The 25,332-nt window shown below is 33.4% G+C and overlaps 1 protein-coding gene across 16 annotated transcripts in view; it reads right to left on the minus strand.

Annotated features, from left to right (window-relative positions):
• The window catches only part of STAU1 (staufen double-stranded RNA binding protein 1), a 61,384-nt gene that overhangs the window by 19,844 nt on the left and 16,208 nt on the right, over nt 1-25,332 (minus strand). For 4 of the 16 annotated variants that reach the window (XM_051976535.1, XM_051976538.1, XM_051976537.1 and 1 more), the window contains 5 exons: nt 18,492-18,774; nt 16,755-16,879; nt 13,793-13,997; nt 11,180-11,318; nt 9,706-9,871 (listed from right to left, as the gene is read on the minus strand). In XM_051976535.1, coding sequence (XP_051832495.1) covers nt 9,706-9,871; nt 11,180-11,318; nt 13,793-13,997; nt 16,755-16,879; nt 18,492-18,690 — 834 coding nt within the window. In that variant the 5' untranslated portion in view covers nt 18,691-18,774. Of the gene's footprint in view, nt 1-9,705; nt 9,872-11,179; nt 11,319-11,719; nt 11,813-13,792; nt 13,998-14,957; nt 15,019-16,754; nt 16,880-18,491; nt 18,775-25,332 lie in introns of those variants that run through there. The other 12 variants (XM_051976539.1, XM_051976540.1, XM_051976541.1 and 9 more) reach the window with 8 other exon arrangements.

A 25,332-nucleotide genomic window follows, 5' to 3' on the forward strand; every position in this document is an offset into this window, starting at 1 on the left:
TTAACATCTCTAATGAAACATTAGTCTCTTCATCATTAATTACTAAACATTATGTACACAGGCCTACTTCAGCAAGGTGATATATCATAGGCATCTGAGAAACGTATGTCATCAGTGTGACCCCCCATGTAGATTATTTTTCTTCTAAATTCTTCAAGTAAGATTATCAATCTCAAGTTAATGACAATTATCATCTTGAAAAGGTAACTCTGTCTTAGGCACAATGATATACTGTAGATGAAGCAGAAGGATTATCCCACTATTTCAATTTGGATTTATGCAGAAAAAGTGACTAAACTGTCCATTTTGTTTCACTATGACTGAACATATACCTCAAGAAAGTCTTGAGATAGAAATAAGATGTACAATATAGCAAAATATTCCGAGCAGCACTCTTGCTGGTAGCAATGGCTTTCTTTGAAGAATGGTTGAAAACTGAATAAAACATAGTATTTTTTTTTATTATAGCTTTTTATTTACAAAATATATGCATGGGTAATTTTTCAGCATTGACAATTGCAAAACCTTTTGTTCCAACTTCTCTCCTTCTTCCCCCTACTCTTTCCCCCTGATGGCAGGTTGACCAATACATGTTAAATATGTTAAAGTATAAGTTAAATACAATATATATATATACATGTCCATACAGTTATTTTGCTGTACAAAAAGAATCAGACTTTGAAATATTGTACAATTAGCCTGTGAAGGTAATAAAAAATGCAGGCAGACAAAAAAAGAGGGATTGGGAATTCTATGTAATGGTTCATAGTCATCTCCGAGAGTTCTTTCGCTGGGTGTAGCTGGTTCAGTTCATTACTGCTCTATTGGAATTGATTTGATTCATTTCATTGTTGAAGAGGGCCATGTCCATCAGAATTGATAATCATATAGCATTGTTATTGAAGTATATAATGATCTACTCGTCCTGCTCATTTCACTCAGCATTAGTTCATATAAGTCTCACCCGGCCTTTCTGAAATCATCCTGCTGGTCATTTCTTACAGAACAATAATATTCATATACCACAATAAAATGTAGTGTTTTTGTGCAGTAAAAAATGACAAATATGAAAAATGTGGGAAAGTGAATCACATGAAGTGATGCAGAGCAAAATAAACAGAAGAAAAAGAAATCAAACATAATGTAAAGGAAAAAAAAATCACTAAGAGATCAACTGTGATTAATGGAAAAAAAAACAAAAACAAACAAACAAGGCAAGTCCCAGAGAACATAATGAATTATACTTCCTCCTTAATGGCAGAGAAGAAAGAGGAATATTAGAACACAACATTGCATATTCTGTCAGACACAATATACATACTAGAGTTTTGTCATATCCTTTATCATAAGGGAATGTTAATTTGGAAGGGAAATGACTATAATATAAAGACAAAACTATAATGTAAAGACAAAAAAACAAGATATGTTGTTTTGTTTTGTTTAAAAAGAAACAATCACATTTGAATTAAAGCCAAGGATACTATGAGAAATGGAACCAATGAGGAAAGCACTAGGTTAAAAGACATGAGAAGCAGTTGAGGAGTTAAGTGTGCTGGCCTTTCCACTCTATCACATACTATCGATAGGAGGTCATGGTTAGCTTTATGTCTTGAATTACTTGTGTTGCCCATGGCAAATCAATTAATTTCTGAACCTTACTTCCTACAACTCCAAAATAATGGTGTTGCATTCCAGAATCCTTAAGAGGATTTAGCACAGTAAAGTAGAAAATATGTTAGATTTAGAGAAAGGGAAAAATAGGTTTAGATTCCAACTCTACTACTTTTACACCTAAATGACCTGTACTTTAGGGGCTAAAGTCAATTACTTCTAAGACCTCTTCAAGCTCTCAACATATAATCCTACGTTCCATAATCCCATAAAAGATTGATAAATGCCTAAAGTTTTGTTTTATGCTTTTATTTCTGATTATATCTTCTTCCCACATCAAAAATTCTCTTAGAAAAGTTAAGGGGGATGTAGGAAAATTGGGACACTGATACATTGCTGCTGGAATTGTGAACAGATCTAACAATTCTGGAGAGCAATTTGGAACTATGCTCAAAGAGTTATGGAACTGTGCGTGCCTTTTGATCCAGCAGTATCTCTACTGGGTCTGTATCCCAAAGAGATCATTAAAAAAAAAGGGAAAAGGGACTCATATGTGCAAAAATGTTTGTAGCGGTCCTTTTTGTAGTGAGTGGTAAGAAACTGGAATCTGGGTGGATGCCCATCAGTTGGAGAATGGCTGAATAAGTTATGGTATATGAATGTTATGGAATATAACGTATAAGAAACAACCAGTAGAATGATTTCAAAGGCCTAGATAGACTTACATGAACTGATGCTGAGTGAAATGAGCAGAACCAGGAGATCATTGTACATGGCAATCAATTCTGATGGACACGACTCTCTTCAACAATGAGATGATTCAAACCAGTTCCAATTGTTCAATAATTAAGAAAACCATCCACAACCAGAGAGACAATTGTGGGAACTGAGTGTGGACCACAACATAGCATTCTCACTCTTTCTGTTGTTTGCTTGCATTTCATTTTCTTCATCATTTTCTTTTCTGGTTTGATTTGATTTTTCTTATACAGCAAGATAATTGTATAAATATGTATGCATATGTTGGATTTAACATATATTTCTACCATGTTTAACAAATATTGGACTCCTTGCCATCTAGAGAAGGGGGATGGAAAGGGGGAAAAAACTGGAACACAAGGTTTTGCAAGGGCTAATGTTGCAGAATTATCTATGCATATGTTTTGAAATATAAAAAGCTTTAATAAAAATAAAATTTGTCTTAGGAAAGGATAACAATTTAGCAGTAGATTTTTTTTGTCTAACAGAAAAAAAGTCAAGCCTATGACTACTGGCAATTAGTAATATATGAAAACAATGGGAAGTAAATGCTCTTGGGCTTCCCCAATAGTCAATTACCAATCTAAAATCTCAAGATTGCTCCACTTTCTGTTCTAAAGCATTTGTCGGTATTCACTACGGCTACTAAACAGCTACCTCATTCCTCCATACAGATGGATGGATGTGTCACATTGAAAGTTAAAAGTGATCACTTGCTATAGATTAAGTTTGTAAAATGAATAGAAAGGAAATGTGTTAACTTCTAAGACTACTAATAATTAACAAGTAATGAAGGAGTAAATCAAAAACTGATCCCAAAATTAAGATAATGTAGATTCAACTCCTGCCTCTGACACAAACTGATTCTTATAGTCCTGGCCATGTCATTTAATTTCTCAGTGTCCGGAGCAATTTTCTAGGATTTGTTGAATTGCACAGAAGTAGCTGATATGTATTGCCTAAAGAAGTTCCCTCATTGAGACCTACATGGACTGATGCTAAGTGAGATGAGCAGAACCAGAAGATCATTATACACTTCGACAACGATATTGTATGAGGATGTATTCTGATGGAAGTGGATTTCTCTGACAAAGAGACTTAACTGAGTTTCATTGGATAAATGATGGACAGAAACAGCTACACCCAAAGAAGGAATACTGGGAAATGAATGTGAACTATTTGATTTTTGATTTTCTTCCCGAGTTACTTTTACCTTCTGAATCCAATTCTCCCTGTGCAGCAGGAGAACTGTTCGGTTCTGCAAATATGTATTGTATCTAGGATATACTGCAACATATTTAACATATATAGGACTGCTTGCCATCTTGGGGGGGGGGGAGGGAGGGAGGGGAAAAAAATGAAACATAAGTGATTGCAAGGGATAATGCTGTGTAAAAATTATCCTGGCATGGATTCTGTCAATACAAAGTTATTATTAAATAAAATTAAATTAAAAAAAAAAAAAAAAGAAGTTCCCTCATTGAGAGCTGCTTTCACCTACATCAGTGGTTCTCAAAGCCTGGTCCAGAGCATCCTGAGGAATCTCTGAAATCCTTTCAGAGAGTCTACAAATTCATAATTGTTTTTTATTTTTAATGTGATCAATATCTATAACTATAACCCACATAAACAAAACTCTTTGGACAGATCCTCAATCATTTTTAATAGGATAAAGATATTGAGAACAAAAGTTTGAGGACCACTGACCTACATCAATGAAAATACAAGTCTGAATGTCCTCATTTCTCCTCCACCCCAAAATTAACACCCTATTAAAAAATATCTCTTCCTTGTTCCTCTGAATGAATGGAGCAGTGAGTTAATAAAATTTGCTATCAGTGACATAAATTTAAGAATTACAAAATATATGAATCCATATAAACTGTAAATTATATGTAAAACTCCTGCAAGTTACTATTAAAAATGAAAAATAAAACAACACTCAGGTTTCAACTTACATTCAGAAAAGTGTATGGATAGCAACAGCTGTAAAGTCAATAATGGAGGGGGGCTCTAGGAAACCAACATACTAATATAGTGTATGACAATGATACAGGTCCATTGTGAAAACAATTTAGAACTATCTCAAAACAAAGTATTAAATGACTGAAGATGTCAACACATTTCAAATAAGAGATCCCACCCCACTAGTCATATATCACAGAGATCAAAGATAAAAGAAAAGTCCCATATATATGAAAATATCCAGGAGGAGTGCTTTTTGTGGTACTGAAGAACTGACAAAATAGTGGATACCACTAATTAAGGAATAATTAAACAGGATATGGTATATGAGAGTAATGAAATATTATTGTGCCATGAGAAATGAAAAAACCTGAAGAATTCAGAAGCATGGGAAGACTTAGGTGAACAAATACTAAGTGAAATAATCATAACCAAGAAAACCATATATACAACTACAACACAAATGTAAAGAATTTTCAGGTAAAAACAAAGTATGTTATAATGTCAAAGTCTAAACGAGGAAGGGTTAAGAACATTTACTTTAACTCCATCATTTGGAGAGGTGAGGGGACAACAGTGAGGAAACATTGCATTTGCAATAACTGACATGCCATTTTGTTTTGCTAAGTTGTTAGAAAACATTTTATTGGTATTTTTTATTTTTATGCTTCATCATTTTTAAATAACCCTTTTCCCACCACCCTGGCTCAGCAAAACTAACCAACACTTGGCAGAAACTAGATATAGAGCAACATCTCATACCGCCTATCAAAATAAGGTTAAAATGGGCATATTATTTAAAGGGGGATTATCATAAGCAAATTAGGAAAGCAATGAATACTTGATCTGTTAGATTTATGTTTAAGGAAAGAATTTATGACCAGACAAGAGAGGCATTATAAGACATAAAATAGATAATTTTGATAGATAATGGCAATATTGTATGATGATTAACTGTGAATCGACTTAGCTATTTTTAGCAATATAATGATCCCAAATAATTCTGAAGGACATATGATGAAAAATATTATCCACCTCCAGAGATTGTTACATACTTTTTAAATTTTTTTTACTATTCTTGTTTTTTGGTCAGCATTTTCTTTTGCAATATGGGTAATAAGAAAATGTTTTGTATGACTACATGTATAATATCAAATTGCTTGCCTTATTAGGGAAAGGCAAAGGGAGGGAAGCAGAAAGAATTTGGAACGCAAAATTTTAATAAAAGAATATTAAAAAGAAACTAAAAAATTTTGTTTATATGCAATTAAGGGGGAAAAATTGAATGTTAAAAAAAAGTAAGACTTCCAGTATAGTGTTTTCCTCTTATAGTCTCAGAAAAGAGGAAATACATTTTAAAATCTCTTCTTTAAAGTCAAATGTGATCATAATAATTGCAATTTTTAGAAATTTTGTTCATTCTCTCTTGTTTACACTGTTGTAATCACTGGTGTTTTCTTGATTTTGCCTTCTTCGCTTGACATCAATTCTAGAAGTTCTCCCTTTTGTCTATATTCCTCATATTCATTGTTTCTTTAGGTCACAGTAATATTCAATGTAATTGTATACCACAATCTGTTTAAAACCATTAACACATGTACTTGGCTTCCATTTTTTCCCCCAAATACCATAAGTGGTAATATAAATCTGATGATGATGAATACTTACTATGTACTATATAGGTACTGTGCTAAGCACTTGCCAAATATTATCTTATCTGATCCTAATTACTGGATAGTGAAGGGAGAAGGATAAATTATATATATAATCACCATTTTAGAGATAACGAAATTAAGACTAATAGACTAACCCAAAGTCATATGGTTAAATATCTGAGGCCACATTTGAACACAGGTCTCTTCTTGACTCCTAAGTCAAGAGTGCTTTATCCCCTCTACTATTAAGTTGCCATGTTTTTTTTTTTTTTTTTTTTTTTTGGTTCATATAGGAGTTTTTTCTATCTTTAATCCCCTTGAGTCATGAGTTCCCTGGGTCAAAGGATAAGAGATTTTTAAATTTTTATTGGCAAGTTGTTTACACATCATTTATACTTTCTAATTTCCTCCTTTCTATTTCACCCTGAAAGACATTCCTTATAACAAAAAAAATTTGAAAGAGAAAAAAAAAATACTTCAGCAAAGTTTATATACTGAAAAAGGCTATCTTTTTGATGAATTCTTCATCTATGGGTATTTATCTTGAATAGTAGATCTTTTTCAGATATTCTAAAATACAAAGAATTTCGCCCCACTCCCCCCATCAATAGCTTTCCCCCTTATTCTATTCTAGTTTTGTTTATACAAAAGTTTTTAATTTCATTTTATAAAAATTATATATTTTATCTTTTGTAATGGCTCCTAACCATAGTTTAGGACTCTTGGCACAGCTATGAAAAGTATTTTATGTTTTTCTCTTCTAATTTTTAAAATGCATTATCTTTTATATTCATGTCACAAATTCATTTTGAACATATTGTGATATATGATAAAAAAAATTGAACCAAACCCAATTCCCACAAAATTGCTTTCCAGTTGATGTTATCTTTGCTATAAGGGGAAGTAAAGGATATATTTGGGAAATATTATGATGTAAAAACAAAAAATACCAATAATTTTTTTTTAAAGATTAAATGTCATAAAAGTCTTTGGAATGCTGATATTAGTAATAGTACATCCATTTGCCTATAAGAAGTTAACTGTATCATATCAAGTTTTTATCATGTGCAATAGACTTAACTTTGAAAGTCTGTATACTGGAAACTGAGTGGATGCCCATTAATTGTAGAATGGCTGAATAAATTGTGGTATATGAATGTTATGGAATATTATTGTTCTGTAAGAAATGACCAGCAGGATGATTTCAGAAAGGCCTGGAGAGACTTACACGAACTAATGCTGAGTGAAATGAGCAGATCCAGGAGATCATTATATACTTCAACAACAATACTATACGATGATCAATTCTGACAGATGTGGCCCTCTTCAACAATGAGATGAAATCAGTTCCAATAGAGCAGTAATGAATTGAACCAGCTACATCCAGGGAAAGAACTCTGAGAGGTGACTATGAACCACTATATAGAATTCCCAATTCCTCTATTTTTGTCCGCCTGCATTTTTTTTATTACCTTCACAGGCTAATTGCACACTATTTCAAAGTCTGATTCTTTTTGTACAGCAAAATAACTGTTTGGTCATGTATACATCTATTGTATTTAATTTATACTTTAACATATTTAACATGTATTGGTCAACCTGCCACCTGGGTAAGGGGATAGGAGGGAGGGAAAAAGTTGGAACAAAAGGATTTGTAATTGTCAATGCTGAAAAATTAACCATACATATATCTTGTAAATAAAAATCTATAATGAAAAAAAATTTTTTTTTAAAAAGTCTGTATATCAATAATACATACAAGTGGAACTTACCACCTTCTGACGGAACCTTTTCTTTAATTTTATTCAACTGATTTAATATAGCTTTATGGAGACTCTTGATTACATTTTGGAAAAATTATTTTCATTAACAATAAATTAAAAATGTGCCTTTCCAGCCCTGTTTGTAGTGTCTAGAAACTGGAAAATGAATGGATGCCCATCAATTGGAGAATGGTTAAGTAAATTGTGGTATATGAATGTTATGGAATATTATTGTTCTGTAAGAAATGACCAGCAGGATGAATACAGAGAGGCTTGGAGAGACTTACATGAACTGATGTTAAGTGAAATGAGCAGAACCAGGAGATCATTATATAATTCAACAACAATACTGTATGAGGATATATTCTGATGGAAGTGGATTTCTTTGACAAAGAGATCTAACTCAGTTTCAGTTGATCAATGATGGACAGAAGCAGCTACACTCAAAGAAAGAACACTGGGAAATGAATGTAAACTGTTTGCATTTTGGTTTTTCTTCCCGGGTTATTTCTACCTTCTGTATCTAAGATATACTGTGACATATTTAACATGTATAGGATTGCTTGCCATCTTGGGGAGGGGGTGGAGGGAGGAAGGAGAAAAATCGGAACAGAAGTGAGTGCAAGGGATAATGTTGTAAAAAATTACCCTGGCATGGGTTCTGTCAATAAAAAGTTATTAAAAAAAAAAACTGTGCCTTTCCTAAAAAGTCATAACACTGCTAATTTTACAAGCATAAGTCTTTGTCATTATGATTCAATCTATAAAATTCTTAAAGAGCATAAATCAATTTAAAATACATTTGATTATATATAAGAAAAGTAACTGCATATTAGTCTTAAGGATGTTTTAATTTAATAGGCTTGCTTTCATCAAAGTTATGTCATCAGATTTAAGAGGCACAAATGTACTAAAAATCATTTTGTTCCTTTTTCAACAATATTATGACAGACAGCAAAAGGAACTCTAATATGCCTGCCCCAAAATACTGACTATATTTCAGATTGCTGAGTTTTACTTAAATCACTCCCTAATACTGTTGAAAAGAGGCTAAAAATTGCCTGTTTCTTTTCAGTCTTATTAACTTTAGTATGATCTATAAGTAAAGAATAATAACGAAAAATATTTCTATAACATTTTAAAAGTTTGCAAAGTGCTTTTTCTATATTATATTGAGACTGACAAAAACTTTATAGACAGGTAGTACAGATATTGTGACCCTCATTTTACTAAGTTATGCTAAATAAATGAAAGCCTCACAGAAATCAGATTTACAATTTCCTTTGGTAATAGTATTTTTATAATATTGTCAGGAATTATGTTTGCATAACCTAAATACTTCTTCCTCTTGCTTTAGCATCTTATTTTGTCCTCAGAAAGGAGAAAAGCAAATAAATTCCATAAGAACATGTTACTGGAAAATAGCAGTACAAATCAAACAACTGAAAAACCAACCCTATCATGTCAATCTTGTTTCTACTCATCTGAGATCAGACAGTCATGGATCAATCTTCCTCTCCCCCCGCCCCAAAAAAACAGTTAAAAAGTATTTTCCTACACAAAGAAAATCTTTCCTTAGGCCAAGTGTCAGTCTTAGAAACATCTAAAATTTTTTTCTGTGGTTACATCTGGCAACATGCTAAATAAATGTAATAGCACTAAATCACAAGAGGACCTAACAGGTAAAAACAGCCTTTTACTACCCAAGAATATAGTAGCCATTCATAACTCCCTTGTGACACACATCAAAGATTATACTCTTAAGTTTTGGGTATTTAAGTTTAGGGATTTGCTACAAAAATACCAGAAATATAATGAAGGAAACAAAGGGTTAGAATTTCAAAGTTTTTTATTAGTACTAGGAAACTATTAACATTTTTCAGAGGGCAAACGCATAACAGGAAAGTAGATTAGGAAAGATAAATAGACAAAAATGTTAATGAGATTCTTACCTCTGGTTTCTCAGGCAGGGGCTCATTCTGCAAGATTTTCAGTGCCTTTGCAGCTGCATCATGTTTTGCTGCCTGTCTTGTTCGTCCTTTCCCATTAAATTGTTGTCCTCCAATGGAAAGTTCAACTTGATAAAGTAAAGGTGGTACAGGAAATGGGTAAAAGTACCTAAAGAAAAAAATAATCAGGAAATAAGTATAAGGAGGAGAGTTACATTTCTGAGATTTCTATGACTCATATTTAAGAAAATAATTTCATTCTTCATGGTCACCAACCTGTTAAATAATAGTAAGGATTTTAGGTGGACATTATAAAAGATCCTTAGAAGTTTAAGGTGAGGTAGAACCACTAGATAGTATAAACAGTGAGGAACTCAAGTCTAAAGCTCTTTGGAATTTAGCAAACCATTTCTTCCAAAACAATTAAAACAAATTAAAATTTAAAATCTATTTACCAATCTTCAGTGCTTTAGGATCTAGTCACTTGAGATAAAAACCAGAGAGATAAATGTCCCTTGATCTCCATCACTGACTGGGTTCTTTCAGATCCTAAATTTGTTTTTATTTTTCAATCCAGGATCACAGATTTGGGGCTAAAAGGGATCTCAGAAACTAAGTAGTCCAACCCCCCTCCTTTTTTTTTTCTTTTTAAAACATTTGGAGAAAATTGAGACCCAGAGAGGCAAATGTCAATTACCAAAGATCATTATAGGTAATAGAAGAGACTGGATTTGAACCAAGTCTTCTGACTCCCAATCCAGTGCTCTTTCTACTGTATAATGCTGTGCTGTGAAGCCATTCAGTATTATAATAATAATTTTTAAAAGAAGGGGGGGGGGAGGCTAAAAGTAATCCCTACCTTGCAGACACTGCGAGAATTCACGTGAAATATTTTGGAAATGCCAAGTATAAATCATAATTTCCTTGGAACACAGTTTTTAAAAAAAGAAGCCTGATCTCTGTATTTCTCTATTCATTACTAGATGACTTAGTTTTAAGAATCATCTTTTAAAATGGCTGAACTTGAAAAAGGTTGAATGAACTACTAGACACTGCTTAAACTTAATGGTATAAAGTTAAGTAGAAATTGGTACTGTTTTTTGTTGACAATTAGAATTTTTTAAAGTCACTTTTATGTTAAATTAAATCGGGTCAGCTAGATGGTGTAGTGCATAGAGCAGGGATCCTCAAACTTTTTAAAATAGGGGGCCAGTTAACTGTCCCTCAGACTGTTGGAGGGCCAGACTATAGTAAAAACAAAAACTTTGTTTTGTGGGCCTTTAAATAAAGAAACTTCCTAGGTCTGGGTGAGGGGGATAAACATCCTCAGCTGCTGCATCTGGCCTGCGGGCTGTAGTTTGAGGACCCCTGGTATAGAGCATTGGCCCTGTAGTCAGGAGGACTTGAATTCAAATTCAGCCTCAGGCACTTAAAACATATAGAATATAAGATAAATGACTTATCTAAAGAAACATACCGTGGGGGATAGGCACCTCCTCTCATATTATAGTTATAGGTGGACTGCATTCTTGTGTAAGGATCAACAGGCTTGTACATTGGTTTTTTCCCAAGTTTCATGCAAAGTGCATTTAGTTCCACTGTTGGGGTTACACTGTCTGTAATACAAAAACATCAAAAAGAATTATTCTCAACCTTAAAATAATTTTACTAAGTCATCAAGAATGGCATGATGTATGCTAATTACATTCAAAGTACAAAGACTTCAACCATAATAACCTCAAGAAACAAAATAATTATAATGTGATTTCTCCATAGAGTTAGTGTTAGAAAACTTTATTAGTATGTCAACAAATTAACATATATTGCTTACCAATTTCAGAAATTAATGACAGATATACAGGACTAGATATTTGAATTTTAAGTTTTACTGCAAGTCAAATCACATTATCAAAGTATCTTACTATCTCAAAATTTTGCTGTCATAATAAACTAAAATTTCATTTCTATTCATCATTCTTTCCTCTGGAAACAAGAAACGTAAAATTTAGTCTCTCACCTCAAAGATATGAGGAAAGTCAATAGATGCCTCTAAATTCTCTTGTCTCAATGCTAAAAATACACACATCATGTGTCTTAAATAAGTCCACAAAGAGCAGTTTCAAGGACCCCTCATTATCCTGGTCACCCTCCCCGGACACATTCCAGTTTATCCAAATTCCTCTTAAAATGTTCAATCTAAAAAAGAACACATTATTCCAGATGTTGGTCTAAATAGCACTTTGTATAATAAGACTATCACCTCTATAATTCTGACAACAGATGCTTATAAGAGAAGCCCAAGATTAAATTCAAGAACAATCTAGATTATTTTATGAATTCTAATGTAGCTGCTATTATTTGAGATAATGGGGTTGTCTGGGCCTTGGAAGCATGTTTGTTATACAGAGATTTTCATCTTGTGCTATTTATAATGTTATTTGACTTACAGTATTACTTTTCAGACAAAGAAGAAAAAAAGTCCAATCTTTGTATAACAGAGATAAGTATGATTTCAGTCAATATCAGAATTACTGTCTTTAGAAATATATGCTATTTTTTTCCAAAAGGTTTTCTTTTCCAAATGACAAATACTGGAGAGGATGTGAGAAAATCAGAACACTAACACACTTTTGGTGGACTTATAAACTGATCCAATCATTATGAAGAGTAATTTGGAACATGCATAAATATTCCTTTGATCCAGCAATATCAGTACTAAATCTGGATCCCAAAGAGACTGGGCGGTGGGGGGAGAGAGAAGAAAAGAAAAGACCCTACATATATAAAAGTATTTATAGAAACACTTTTTGTGGTGGCAAAGAACTGGACACTGAGTAAATGACCATCAACTGAGGAATAGCTGAACAAGTTGTAGTATATGACTGTGATGGAATACTATTGTGCTATAAGAAATACAAGTAGGATGCTTTCTGAAAAAACCTGAAAAGATTTGACATGAACTGATGAAAAGTTAAGTGAGCAAAACCAGGAGAACATTGTACACAAGAACATCAATATTGTACAATGATCAACTGAATGATTTAGTTAATCCCAGCCATACAAAGATTGAAGACAATTCTGAAGGACCTATGAAGAAAAAAGCTATCTATTTCTAGAAAAAGAACTGATAGAATATGAATGCAGACTGAAACATGCTGTTATTTTGCTTTCTCTATATTTCTTTGGGGAGGGTTTTGTTCTATATTTTTTAACAACATGATTAATATGGAAATGTTTTGCATGATTGCACATGTATAACCTTTATCAAATTGCTTTCCTTCTTAATGACAGGAGAGAGAAAGAAGAGTGGAAGAGAATTTGGAATTCAAAATTGTTTTTTAAAAAAAGTTAAATAATTGTTTTCACATGTAATTTTAAAAAATAAAGAAAATTCCAAAAAGTTTACAAACCTCTGAAAAGTCATCAAAGAAAATAAGCTTTAGATAGGAAAAAAAAAAAAAAAAAAACACAGTGTCTAAATAACATTTAAGAATAGCTAATTTACAACAGCCACAGAAAAACACCATCAATGACAAACACTCATTTTAAAAAAAAAAGAAAAGAAAAGAAATTAATCCAAAATAGACCTTCATCAAATATTATGACAATAAAAATGAAAATCATGGGACTGCTGCTGACTGCAAGAGGTAATCCTAATTACAAACAAATATCCAAATTTTAAATTTAATTACCACTATCCCCTCCCATTCTACCTGAGCTCCCAATTGATTATTTTGTGGTCAGTACAAGTCTTGTGTGTAGGAAAAAAATAGGTAATTTTAGTTGTATCAAACCATCAGAATATACTGTAATATTAAAATCCAAATAGCATTAGGAGTGTAGAATTCAAAGTTAAAAACTACTAACAAATTTCCTTGAAATTGTCTCTATGTTCCAAGAGACAATTTATTTGATGGACTTAAGATCTGTGTATTACTAATTATACGAGTATACGAGTATACTATACAAACAAGAGGCTTCTAGATTAAGATGAAGGTTTCCTAAATGTAAAGTTTGCCATTGATAGAGTATAATCCGTGCTTTCAAGAACGTTAGTTAAGCAATATTCATATACATACTAAATGGGTACCTCTAGACACACTTTTGAAAGGAACCTGTCTTGGCCCACGCATAATACCTGGATTCCTTCCTTCGCTACGAATGGGGCGGGCTGTTGGTTTGGGAAATTTTGTTCCTTCCAAAGCTTTGGCAGCAGCTGAGTGTTGGGCTTTTTTAATACTAGTTCCTTCAGCTTCCCAGTGTTGGTCTCCAAGTGTCAGCTGCACCGTAAACACCTACACGTGAAAATGGTGAGTTCTCAGTTCTTGAAGTCTGATATAATTTGGAACATTATCATTTGGACTTTATTGCCAAGGCCAAAAGGACCATGAATTTTTCCATGTATCCTTCTCCCCCAACCCATTTATTTTTTAGGAAAAAAAAAAGTCAATGGCTAAAAAGAGAACAATAATGCCATGGAAAAAGAATTATACCCCTGAAAGTTGGATGAAAGTAAAGGGGGGAAAGAGGAGATAAAAATATTCTCCCATGGGTTTGAATCCTAGACTCTGATCTTTTAGAAAATATCAGTCTTATGAATAAGCTCTTATAATCATTTATCATGTTACAGAATTTTTCAACTTTCTTTAGACAAAGCTGTCACAAACAATAAGAAAATGTTTGTTTTGATGCTTTGTTTCGATGATGGTAATAATATATAACCCCACTGAGATCAGGATTTGAGCCAATCTGGGAACAAATTATAAATTTTGCCTAATACCTTCCTTAAAAATTCAGTGCAAAAGAACCAAAACAGTAGCATCTATAGGTAGTTTGGATTTTCACAAAAATCAGATGCACCGTAAGTAAAGTTCTCTCTTAAGACTTTGATAACTTTAATCACGAGTAGGTGCTGAAACAGCTCATCCTAAGCTTCATCTACTGCCATGGTGGCAAGCTTCCTTCCTCCCTTTTAAGTGCAAAACTGACCCCATCATGCATACCCACTCTTTCATATAAGGTGATGCTATTAATATCATCACTAAATTTTACATCATGTTAAATAAAAAACTCTTCATATATACTTCAGAATTTAGCAATAACAATGAAAATATTTTCTTATTTTTTTTATCCCACAACTAAAAAACAAAACAAAAAACCCTCTTGCCTAAAACTAGTTTTAAGGGGCAATAGCCAATTCTATTGTGTTGAAAACATAAAAACTGGTAGGCCTTAAGGGGGTGGGGGCAACTTGCCTTCATTGTTGATTTTTCTTGCAGGTCTTAACTTCAGGATTCCCTCAGTGCAGAGCTTCCACTACCAGGGGAAAAAAATTAAAGAATCCTTCACCCCCCTTGAAACATCAGGTGTCTCCTATATATTTGCTGCAGTTCCTGAGGTTAATAATCATTTAAGTGCCAACAGCATATACTCATAATCCAGGCTGGCCTGGCAAGGCAAACAGCAGCAATCTGCAACAGCTATGAAATCCCAGGGTCATTTTGGTGATCCTTGCATGGAAAGGCATTGAAGGGGTAAGGACTAAAAAGAAAAGTTAATTTCATTAACAGTCTCATCTCTCTCCAGGACTTCCCCATCCAGCGCTGCTTCCATTCTGTTGGATTCTGTTGTGTTATTATAGAGATAATTTCATCCTTGTGGTATTTCATAGCTAGTGCTGGTACTGAAGTTTAAATCTCATTTTTGGTAAAGTTAAAAGTACCTAAAATTCATTGGCCCTATTAAGGGCAAAGGCAAAACACCAAACTGTTAGAGCAGACCTGAAAAACTGGGTGTTCAAAGAATCATGTGTCTTATATCTCTTAACGAAGAAAGTCCCAAAAGGTTTTTTTGCCCATTAACAATGGACGCCTGTCTTTTTGACAACATACATAGTATCTTCCCTCCCCACCACCCTGCCCAAAATAAGCAAAGTAGTTAATAAAGGGAATCCCAAAGTTAAAGTCTGCAAAGAAAAATCCTGTAGGAGAGACATTGGTTATATAAGCTAACTGCCTTTCAAATATGAAGATTAAAAAAATAAAATTATGCCCAAATGTGGTGTTGTAACTGACTTTATAGGAAGTATAAATTTCCATCTTGCTTAAATGTGAAATTCCTTAGACCTGCTGTTGACAAAAATACCAAGAAAAACGCCGAATTTCAATAATAAAATGCTTTATTTGAGGTTCTACATGTCAAGGAAATGAGGCACAGAGAGGTTAAATAACTTGTCCTATATTATTTCAACTTTGTTGAAAAACCTAATAGCAGAAAACCAGTGTCTCAATTCTTTGTCTTCTTGTTCATTCTCTCCAAATGTTAAAATGCTAAAACCACAGTAATGGGGAAATGAGATGGGTATAACTTTCAAGCACATACAATTTATAACAAACTCTGAGCCAAGTTTAGAAGATTAAAGTACTAGTATGTAGCTAAAACAAATGATTAAAATTCAACAAGATGGTCAAATTTCCATTATTTGTGGAAATAGGGATGATATGAATACCTAAAATCCACAGATAATCTAAAACACTAATTTTGCCAACTAGTTCACCATTTTTCTTCAAACCTTTTCCAGAGGTGTCACTTGTTAAACGAAACTGTTTTCTTCATTCCCTCCTCTCCCTTCCCTGCCTATGGTACAAGTGCTAATAAGAAATGACATGACCAAAAGGCAGGCATAGTAGTAGCAAGAGGAGGAGAGACCAAGGGCCTGGATAATCCACACTGGAAACATTGATTGCCCTTAGACAAAAAGTAATTAAAGGTAGTCAGAATCCTAACCACAAAGTTTATTCATTGAAACTTTCGAAAAACCAAATGGTTCCAATCCCTAAAATCCAAGTACACATTTCCTTTGACCCAACTCTGCAAGGATGAAAAAGAAAGAAACTTGTCAAAAATCCATCTAAGAAACTGCTTTATTACTTCATGTCACTGACACTCTCTTAATAGCTTGAAAATACTCTTGTATCACAGCACCACTTACAACAGTAAGAGAAAACATTCCTGGTGGTTATAAATGCACAAGCAGTATGGACAATATTTACCTTAGAGTGAGCTGGACCTTGCTCACTCAAAAGCTTATACTCAGGCTGAATCTTGTTGAAACGGGCTAACTCATTCACAAGACACATTGGGGTTTTCTCTTTGGGGTTTGCCATGTTAGAAGGAACTGAAAAATAATGTAAGAGCATTGAAGTCAACTGCTGGTATGTAAGAATGATGCTTTCCCAGGGATACGAAAATCAAGGGAAAGCAAATTGAAGTTCTGAGTATTCATAGATGAAGCAATGTAAAACCATAGGCCCTATAGTAGGAGACATGTGGCTACTGAAGAGACCTCTGTTGTCTTTTCTGAACCAGTTAAAGACAGTTGATCTAGAAGATGTATCTTCAAAGGAGAGAGAATAGGAGTTTTAGTAGAAAAACTAAAGCACGCAGCAAGCAAGATACAGATCAGCCATTGTAACCAAACAATGGAAGAATAAGGAAGTCTTTTTAGCAAAGACTTACCGCTTAGTGCATCACCTATTCTGCTGTTTCGTGACAAGCAACATGCCAGTGCCACCTCTAAATTAGCACTGTGCTCTCCATTTTCCAGAAATTTCTCATTCTAGGGGCACCTCCAGATTTTCCTTCTACAGGCTTCTTATCACAGATTTAGTAACTAATGCTGATAATTATATTAAGTGACACACAGCCATGGCTTGCTTGAGGAATTTATGAAGTTAACGAGATTAAGGTACAAGAATATGTCAGAAGAGAAAGTAAAAGATGCCAAAGGCATGAAATCCTTTGTCTTTTCCTTTTAAGACCCTCTTACATGGCAAAATTTGGTGGGAACTGAATCACTTGGGGAATGTGACAAAGTCAAGAATAATAATATCTGGTGAGCTAGCTCAAGCAAGGCTAGAGCTAACACAGAAGAAGCCATGCAGATGAGAGAGGGAGAAGGAAATAAAGGGAACACTCATAGAATAGACTAATAAAGCAAAGGAATAGAGAGAGAAAGGAGGAAATGTGAGGAGAGATGCAGGATCTAAGAGACGGATTTCAAAGGGCTTCAGTCACAGTTACTGACTGGTACAGAAATACCTAGAGATATCTAATTTGTTAGATTTGTTGGGAGATTTTCTTAAGTTTGAATATTTCTGGTGTTACCTTACCATTACATGGGTTATCTTCAGCAGATTTTTTTGCTTTCCTAGAACAGAGTTGAGACTGGGAATTCTTTTTAATTTCTTTTCTTGACCACTTTCCTCACATTCTGCTGGCTCTGCATTCTCATCTCTGAAATGCATGTCTCATTACCTACCTTCTACACTTAAACCTGCTTGTCTATAATCAAAATGCATAAATGCCATGGGGTCTCTATTTTGTCTAAAGTGCTACAGACCCTTCATTTGGGGTAATTTCTCCCCAAAACATAAAAAAGGGTTCTGCTCACACATAAGAGCCGTCAATTCCAGCAGAAACTTTTTTTTTTTAAAAGCGACAAGATTTTCTATCCAATAAAGAATCTGTAAAACTATACTATCAAATCCTTCTGGTAACCAACCTTTTATAAGGGACTATTTTCTTTAAACAATTTTGAAATCTTTCCTTTTAAAAAGGGTCTAACAATCTGATGTCTGGCTGGTGTTTTACTTCAAGGATAAAGGACAGGAGGTGGCTTCTTGAAGTAACTTTTGCCACTGCTCCCTATATCTTCAAACTACTTATCAGGTTATAAAACAGGCTAAGAAAACAGTTGAAATAGAAGACACTTGGATTCATATGCTTACCTGCAGCTGCACTGGTGGATGTAATAGATGCAGAGGGTAAAGCAGAGTTTTGAATAGGTCTACCTGCATTTTCAGAGGGCAGAGAGCTAGTAGTAGAAGGAATACTCATCAAAGGCTGTGAGATAGTAGACTGGTTCTTGTTCAGTATTTGGCTCCCTGAGAGAGCAGCTGATGGGTTCTGAACTTGAACTTGAGACATGTTCACTTTCAACAAAAGTGAACAACTGCAGGTAAACAGCTTTCAGTGCAGGTTAATTCAGTGCTATGAAGTCTAAAGTTCTACCTAAAAGTTGTAAGGAAAAGAAAATAAAAAGATAAATTATAGAGGAGATATGTAATTGCCAATATCCAGATAAAATTGGTGTTACCTACCCAACAAGGAAAACAGCCCAATTCTAGCCTGTGAGTGGGCCACTTCATTAAAAATTTGTTTAACCATTTTAATTGGTTGATGTTTTATGTCTACTTGATATACTATAAGCTGCCTATATGTGCAGCCTTTTCAAAGTTTCAAAATAAAAGATTTTCAATGTCCACATGTTCTACAATGACAGATTTCATTTTTGCTATTTTACTTTAGATTCAGTGGAGCACAATAATATGCAGTGATGCATATTTGAGAATTGTAAACTGTCTATTACTTCCTCAACACTCACAATGTAAATTTTAATTACTGGAAATTTTATTTTCCTTTAACAAGTATTAAGAGAATTCTATTCTTAAGATTTGTAAGAAGCTGAGAGCAAATTGAGCTTTCAAAGCTATTAATAGGTGTATCAACACTTTCAATTCTAAGAATCTGGTGCTTAAGTTGACAGAAAAAACAGAGTCTCAACTTAAGCCATTTCTTTTCCTTGATGTTGATGATAGAAAAAGTATAAACAATATGAGTTCATATGCATGTTGTCTAAGATTAGTTTGGTTTATTTACTGCAAGCAAAGTGTTATGCACATTTTAATGTACAACATTATGAGAAATAGATTGGAACAGATTATTCAATAGAAATGTTATCAAAAGCAGAAGTGATACCGGAGAAGAGAAGAATAGGAACAGATATAAGGCTTTGAGTTTTGTTATTATTTGAGTGGTTTAAAACTGAAGAGATCTTCATCTAATGAGGAAAGAGTACTTTGAACATGTTATGTTATTTCTGATCAAATTCATTCATAAAAAAATGCAAGGGCAATATTGCTCATTTTTTGTGATCTTCCTGCTAAATTATGAAAATGTTTTAAGTACTCAAAAGGATTTATTCTACACACACACACGCACACACACACACACACACACGCACACCCTCTAAAGAAATGGAAGATAGATAGTTCACCTCATACACAGGTAAAGAGCAAATCTAGACCTCTGGGCTATAAAATGTAAATAGGAAATTGCTATTAGCAAATTAATTGAACAGTTCTACAGTGAGGAATAAAATTATGTGCTAACTTTATAAAAATGTCAAGAATATTTATTTTATTCCCTGATTAAAGACAGGAAGCAAACAACGAAGAAAATATTATATCTCACAAACACATCCAAGACTGAAAAATTAAAGATATCTCTGTTGAAATTAAGTAAAAGTATAAACATGACCTCAGTGAATTTCTAATAAGAAGGATCCTCTTTACTCACAGACACACATTAAATCATTACACAACAAAAACTCCTCAGGTCACAGATATAGGCAACAATCTCTGTTAAAAGACCGTCATCTTAATAGTTTCAAACATTGGCCTTGAGTTCTAAAGATGTTTTTCCCCTGACTTGCCAAAACAAAACTTGTATTTTCTCAAGAAAATCTGTTAAGGGTATTTTCTTTGGAAATAAAAATCAATTTCATAGACGGAATGAGTCCTTAGCACCACATGCAGAACACATACTTAAAATAAAATAAAGGCAAAATTATTTGCCCCAGAATCTACCCACATGTTATTAAAAACTGAACTATGCTTTCATTAGCCCAGAGAGTGAATCTCTAAATTAATTTCCAAATTTAGAAAGATATATGGACTGAAAGTAACCATTTTAGCTTGTGCTGACCAAAGCCAGCCTATTGCTATCAACAACTTTCATATGTACAAAAACCTCCGCTTAGGATGGAAAAGGACAGTGAATATTTTAATAGCTGCCTAGAATTTTCAACCCTAACTTACTCTGAAGCTATATTGGTCTTTCTGAAGTGGGACCTTCCAATAAAAGATAACCCTGAAAAATGTGAAATCCTAAACAGAACTGAAATGAAATAAACAAAACCTGCTGAGTTTAATTTTATTTGTTAGCAATGAAATCCAAAGGCTTTTCCTCACTCGCTCAATAGAACTTATTCTTACTCTTGCTAGCTTCAAAAACAAAAGTACTACTACTACTCATAAAGAAATTCATGTAATTTAATTGATAAATTCTAGAATATTTCCTTTTCACCCATAAAAGGCTACCAAACTCTCAAACACAATCATATTTGTTAAAATTTTCATGGATTTGAGTAGAACACACACACACACACACACACACACACACATACACACACACACACCTCACCAACATCATTCAAATGAAGAACAAATAAAGGTACCTACTATTACTCTTTGATTCCATGCAAATTTGCTAATAAGTTGGCTCCAGACATATTATGGAATTTTATATTATTCAAACATAAATTTAGACAGTCCTAAAACTTAAAACTTCTCATGCAAACTTTAGATTCCACTTCCCACCTTTAAATCAGTTTTTAAGACTCATGCTACCTGACAACATATGATTTTCAACCAGCAAAATGAGTCAGCAAACATAGCTTGAGGTTTTCTGACAGCTTAACAGGTCCTAGAAAGACTAAAGTAAAATGAAGAATTGGCAACTGAAAGATTTTAAAGGTTTTTTACATAAACGTAAAACCTTTAACATGCTCTAAATAGAACACTTCAATCTAATTTAAAATAACCAAAAAAAACTTGTCAATTCTCTGGTACTGTTACATGCTTTTGATTCCTTTCTATTTGAAAAGCTTTAATCATCTATTGGCTGAGGAAAAAAAGGCTAATATTTCTAAGTTCTGTATTATATGCAATCTTTGTAGATTTGTAGATGCATCCTTTATAGAGGATGTATTTTCCCCTGAAAATTCTTTTAAGTCAAGGTTTCTCAACTCCTAACATTAATTCAGTATCACAGCATTTTCTTGAAAAAAGAAAAAAAAAGCATATGCCAATGATTGATTGATTCCGTTTTGCAAATTAAAAAAATATACATGAAAAATTAGAGAATTCATGAATTCCACAAAAAACTATTTTAAAATAAAAAATGGAATGTGCTTCCAAATAGAGATAAACTAGATGCCTAAAGAACTTTGGGTGACGTTGTGAACATCATGTACTGAGTAACTGTGAATACATGAAAGGCAGATTTTTCTCAAGAGTCTAAATAAGTATAAATAGCCATGTCCACATAAATACAATGATTCATTCACCTTCAAGTGTCAGAAAGTTTCAATCTTTGTAGTAAAGGAGTAAGCCTGCAGATATCGTCAAAATATGTAATTTAAAAATTACACTGACATAAAAAACTACCACAAAGTCACTTGTAACAATGGTTCACTGGATATCATCAATAATACCATCCTAGTGTCCTTTACAAAAAAACTAATATTATTCAAACTCCAATCTCAAAGAAAAGCAATCAAAATCTATGTCAAACTACCTCTCTGACTCAGCCACAATTGAGCAAGTTCTGTGTGAATGGGGAAAGTCAAATGTTAAAACAAAAGAAACTGACCCAAGAGCACATTAGATACACAAATATAAAAAGTATTAAGGATCATTTCCATTGTAAAACACTAATGTTATCCATCTTGTGACCTACAAGAAATACAAATTGTTCTTGCTTTACTTTAGAAGATCAATTTGGAATAAACATTACTCAGAGACTTAATCAGTACCTTACCTCTAAGAACAAGTTACACAGGTTACAGAAGCAAATGAAGCTTTAAAGTACTAAAAAAAAAATTACCTATTAGTTTGAAGAATAGAATGAATAGTTGGAAGTTTTTGGAAGGCACATTTTGGCTCAATATAAATAAAACTTGGTAATAATTTGATATGTATGAAAACGGAATGGACTGCTGTGCGAAGCTCTTATTTAGTCATCACTAGCAACTTTCAAAGAGAAGCTGGATAACCACCTATTATAAATGTTGTAGCAGAGACTGACTCCTGCACAGGTGGTTAAAATAAACAATTTCTGTTTTTTCCAGTTCAAGAAGCCTATTATGGTAGTGCTTGCTCAGATGCATATGTGTTTTTCTCCTTAGGTTTTGGGAGATTTCATCCACTCAAAAATCCTTCAGAGAACAATAAAAAAAATTATACTTCCCATTTTCATTCTACCAGGTAGGTAGAATGGATAGAACTCAATGGATAGAAACACTGGACCCAGAGTCCATAAGACCTGAGTTCAATGTAACCTTAGATACTTACTAGCTGTGTAACCTTGGACAAGGCACTTAACATATCAGCCTCAGGTTCCTCATCTGTAAAATGGAGATGATGATAATAATAGTACCTACCTCCAAGAGTTACTGTTCAGATAAAATGGTGTTAGAAACCTTAAATATTTCCTTCTATCCAAAATACCCCCAATAGATTTTGTTACAGTTCCTTCAAAATAAAACCTTAAATAGAGTATTCAACTCATAGTTAAATCCATGATCCATACTGGTTGAATAGATTAAAAACAACTCCAATAAATTCTGTGGCAATTTCTGGGAATTTAACACCCTAATTATCTGTACTCCCCACATTTGTGGGATTTCTTTCTAAGTATAATAAAGATTTGAGTATATTATAAGAAGGCCTTTTCCAGAGGACTGCAAATTAGTGGCATCGTACTAGATTTGGATACAATGATAAGCACAAAAAACTAGCCTAATCTTTATGGATAGAACAGCAGCAATGAAAAAAATCAATTCCACCACAATCTACCTTACATAATGACTTCCTGAAGCATTTGCTATGAAAGCAGTATCACTGGGCAGCTAGGTGGCACAGTGGATAGAGCACCAGCCCTGAAGTCAGGAGGACCCGAATTCAAATCTAGTTTCAGACACTTAACGCTTTCTAGCTGTGTGACCCTGGGCAAGTCACTTAACCCCAACTGCCTCAGCTTAAAAAAAAAAGAAAGACGTATCAAGGAAAGAATTACTAGGGCAGCCTGCTTATATACCAAGACTGAAAAACAAAGTTTAACTACTTAAACACTTCCAGAAATGTGCTCCTCTTGAAGATAAAATTCCATTATTTGGAGGAGACGCTTGATACAAACACCAGCACATACTTTGCAACTCAAACATATTATGAAAGACAAAGAAAAAGCAGCACTAAAGAAATAATCACTTATAGGAAAACATTAACAAAAATAATGACTGGAAGTGATCCACACTATTTCAGACTTTTTGTATCAGTCAAAAGACTGGTCTTTTGGTTATTTTAATATTTTAAATAATTTAAAATTGGTTATTTTAAATTAGTCTCATATAAAACTAATTTAATGCTTGGTATCTGATATAGAATTTTATCTTTTCTAGTTTAATTTTTTGTCAGCTAAATCTATTTAAAAAACAACAATAATAATTCATTACTTTAAAAAATGATTTATTTTACTTGGGTCAACCTAGAAAATAACCTATTCTCATACTATGCACTCAATTTAAAGAAGACATACCTCTTTTACCTAAACGTCCGAATATTTCATTTTCTTTTCTAATCACTTTTTCAGATTTCTCTTTTTTGCCTTCTTCTAATTCAACTCCCCAGAAAGTAACACTTAAAGAAACTGTTCCTTCTGCAACAAATGTTTTAACCAGGTATATATACACATTCACTATACAATATTTATGATTTGTTTGAGATACTAAAGTAGCATCCAGCATAATCTAGTATATTATTGCCTAAAAAAAGACTTGGATCAATGTAACAATTGCTAACTATTTTGCTCCCAAAGAAACTTCATATATGCCACCTATTCAGAAACATTATTACCTTAGTCACCATATTCAACATGAACAAGTACTGGAATCCTATTTATTTAAAAAAAAAAAATCAGCCCTAGTATAAAATAGTAAACAATAAATCCAAATCAAAGCAGCAAAACTAATCTTCAGTAATGTAGATCTTTCCATCAGCTGTAGCTCAACTATTAATTCAATAACTCTCAGCAATTAACTTCTCTGTGCCTCAGTTTCCCTTCAGTAATATTAATAGTAATGGTCGCAGTAATATTGTGATAAGTTTTAAAAGGCTTGAATTGTTTATTGCAGCCTTGTAAATTAAAAGATGAACAGCAGGCTATGATAATATAAAATATGAAAATATGATAATGATAAATACATTCTTTGAAGAAAGGTATTAGATAAATCCAAGGAATAAAATTTTACATATATAATTCACTGCCCACCCCCTCACAGCCATCATCTATTGTCCTGGAGCTCTGTGAAATTTCCTTAATCAATCTGTCTCAATTTTCTGGGAAAGGCTGCAGGAAGTGGCTGAAAGAGCCTTGGACCTGAGAATTTGAAGACCAGACATGTGATCTGCAGCAAATTACTTTACCTTTTGGATCCTCTATCTCTTCCTTTGTAAAATGAGTACAATATGAGTACTATCCACATCACATGTTCTGAGCTCTACAGCATTATGGTAATATGAGCTATTAGTACTTCCTCATCCTCAAGGACAGTACTTGTTCCCTAATTACCACACAGGGAAACTAAATTGTGAAATTTAGTTAGGCAAAAGAGAAAGAACTTTGAGCACTTGGAAGGAAAGTGCTTAAAAAAGAAAAAAAAAAGTTTTA

This window comes from Antechinus flavipes, chromosome 2 (assembly GCF_016432865.1).
Source record: "Antechinus flavipes isolate AdamAnt ecotype Samford, QLD, Australia chromosome 2, AdamAnt_v2, whole genome shotgun sequence".
In the NCBI taxonomy this organism is placed as follows: domain Eukaryota; kingdom Metazoa; phylum Chordata; class Mammalia; order Dasyuromorphia; family Dasyuridae; genus Antechinus; species Antechinus flavipes.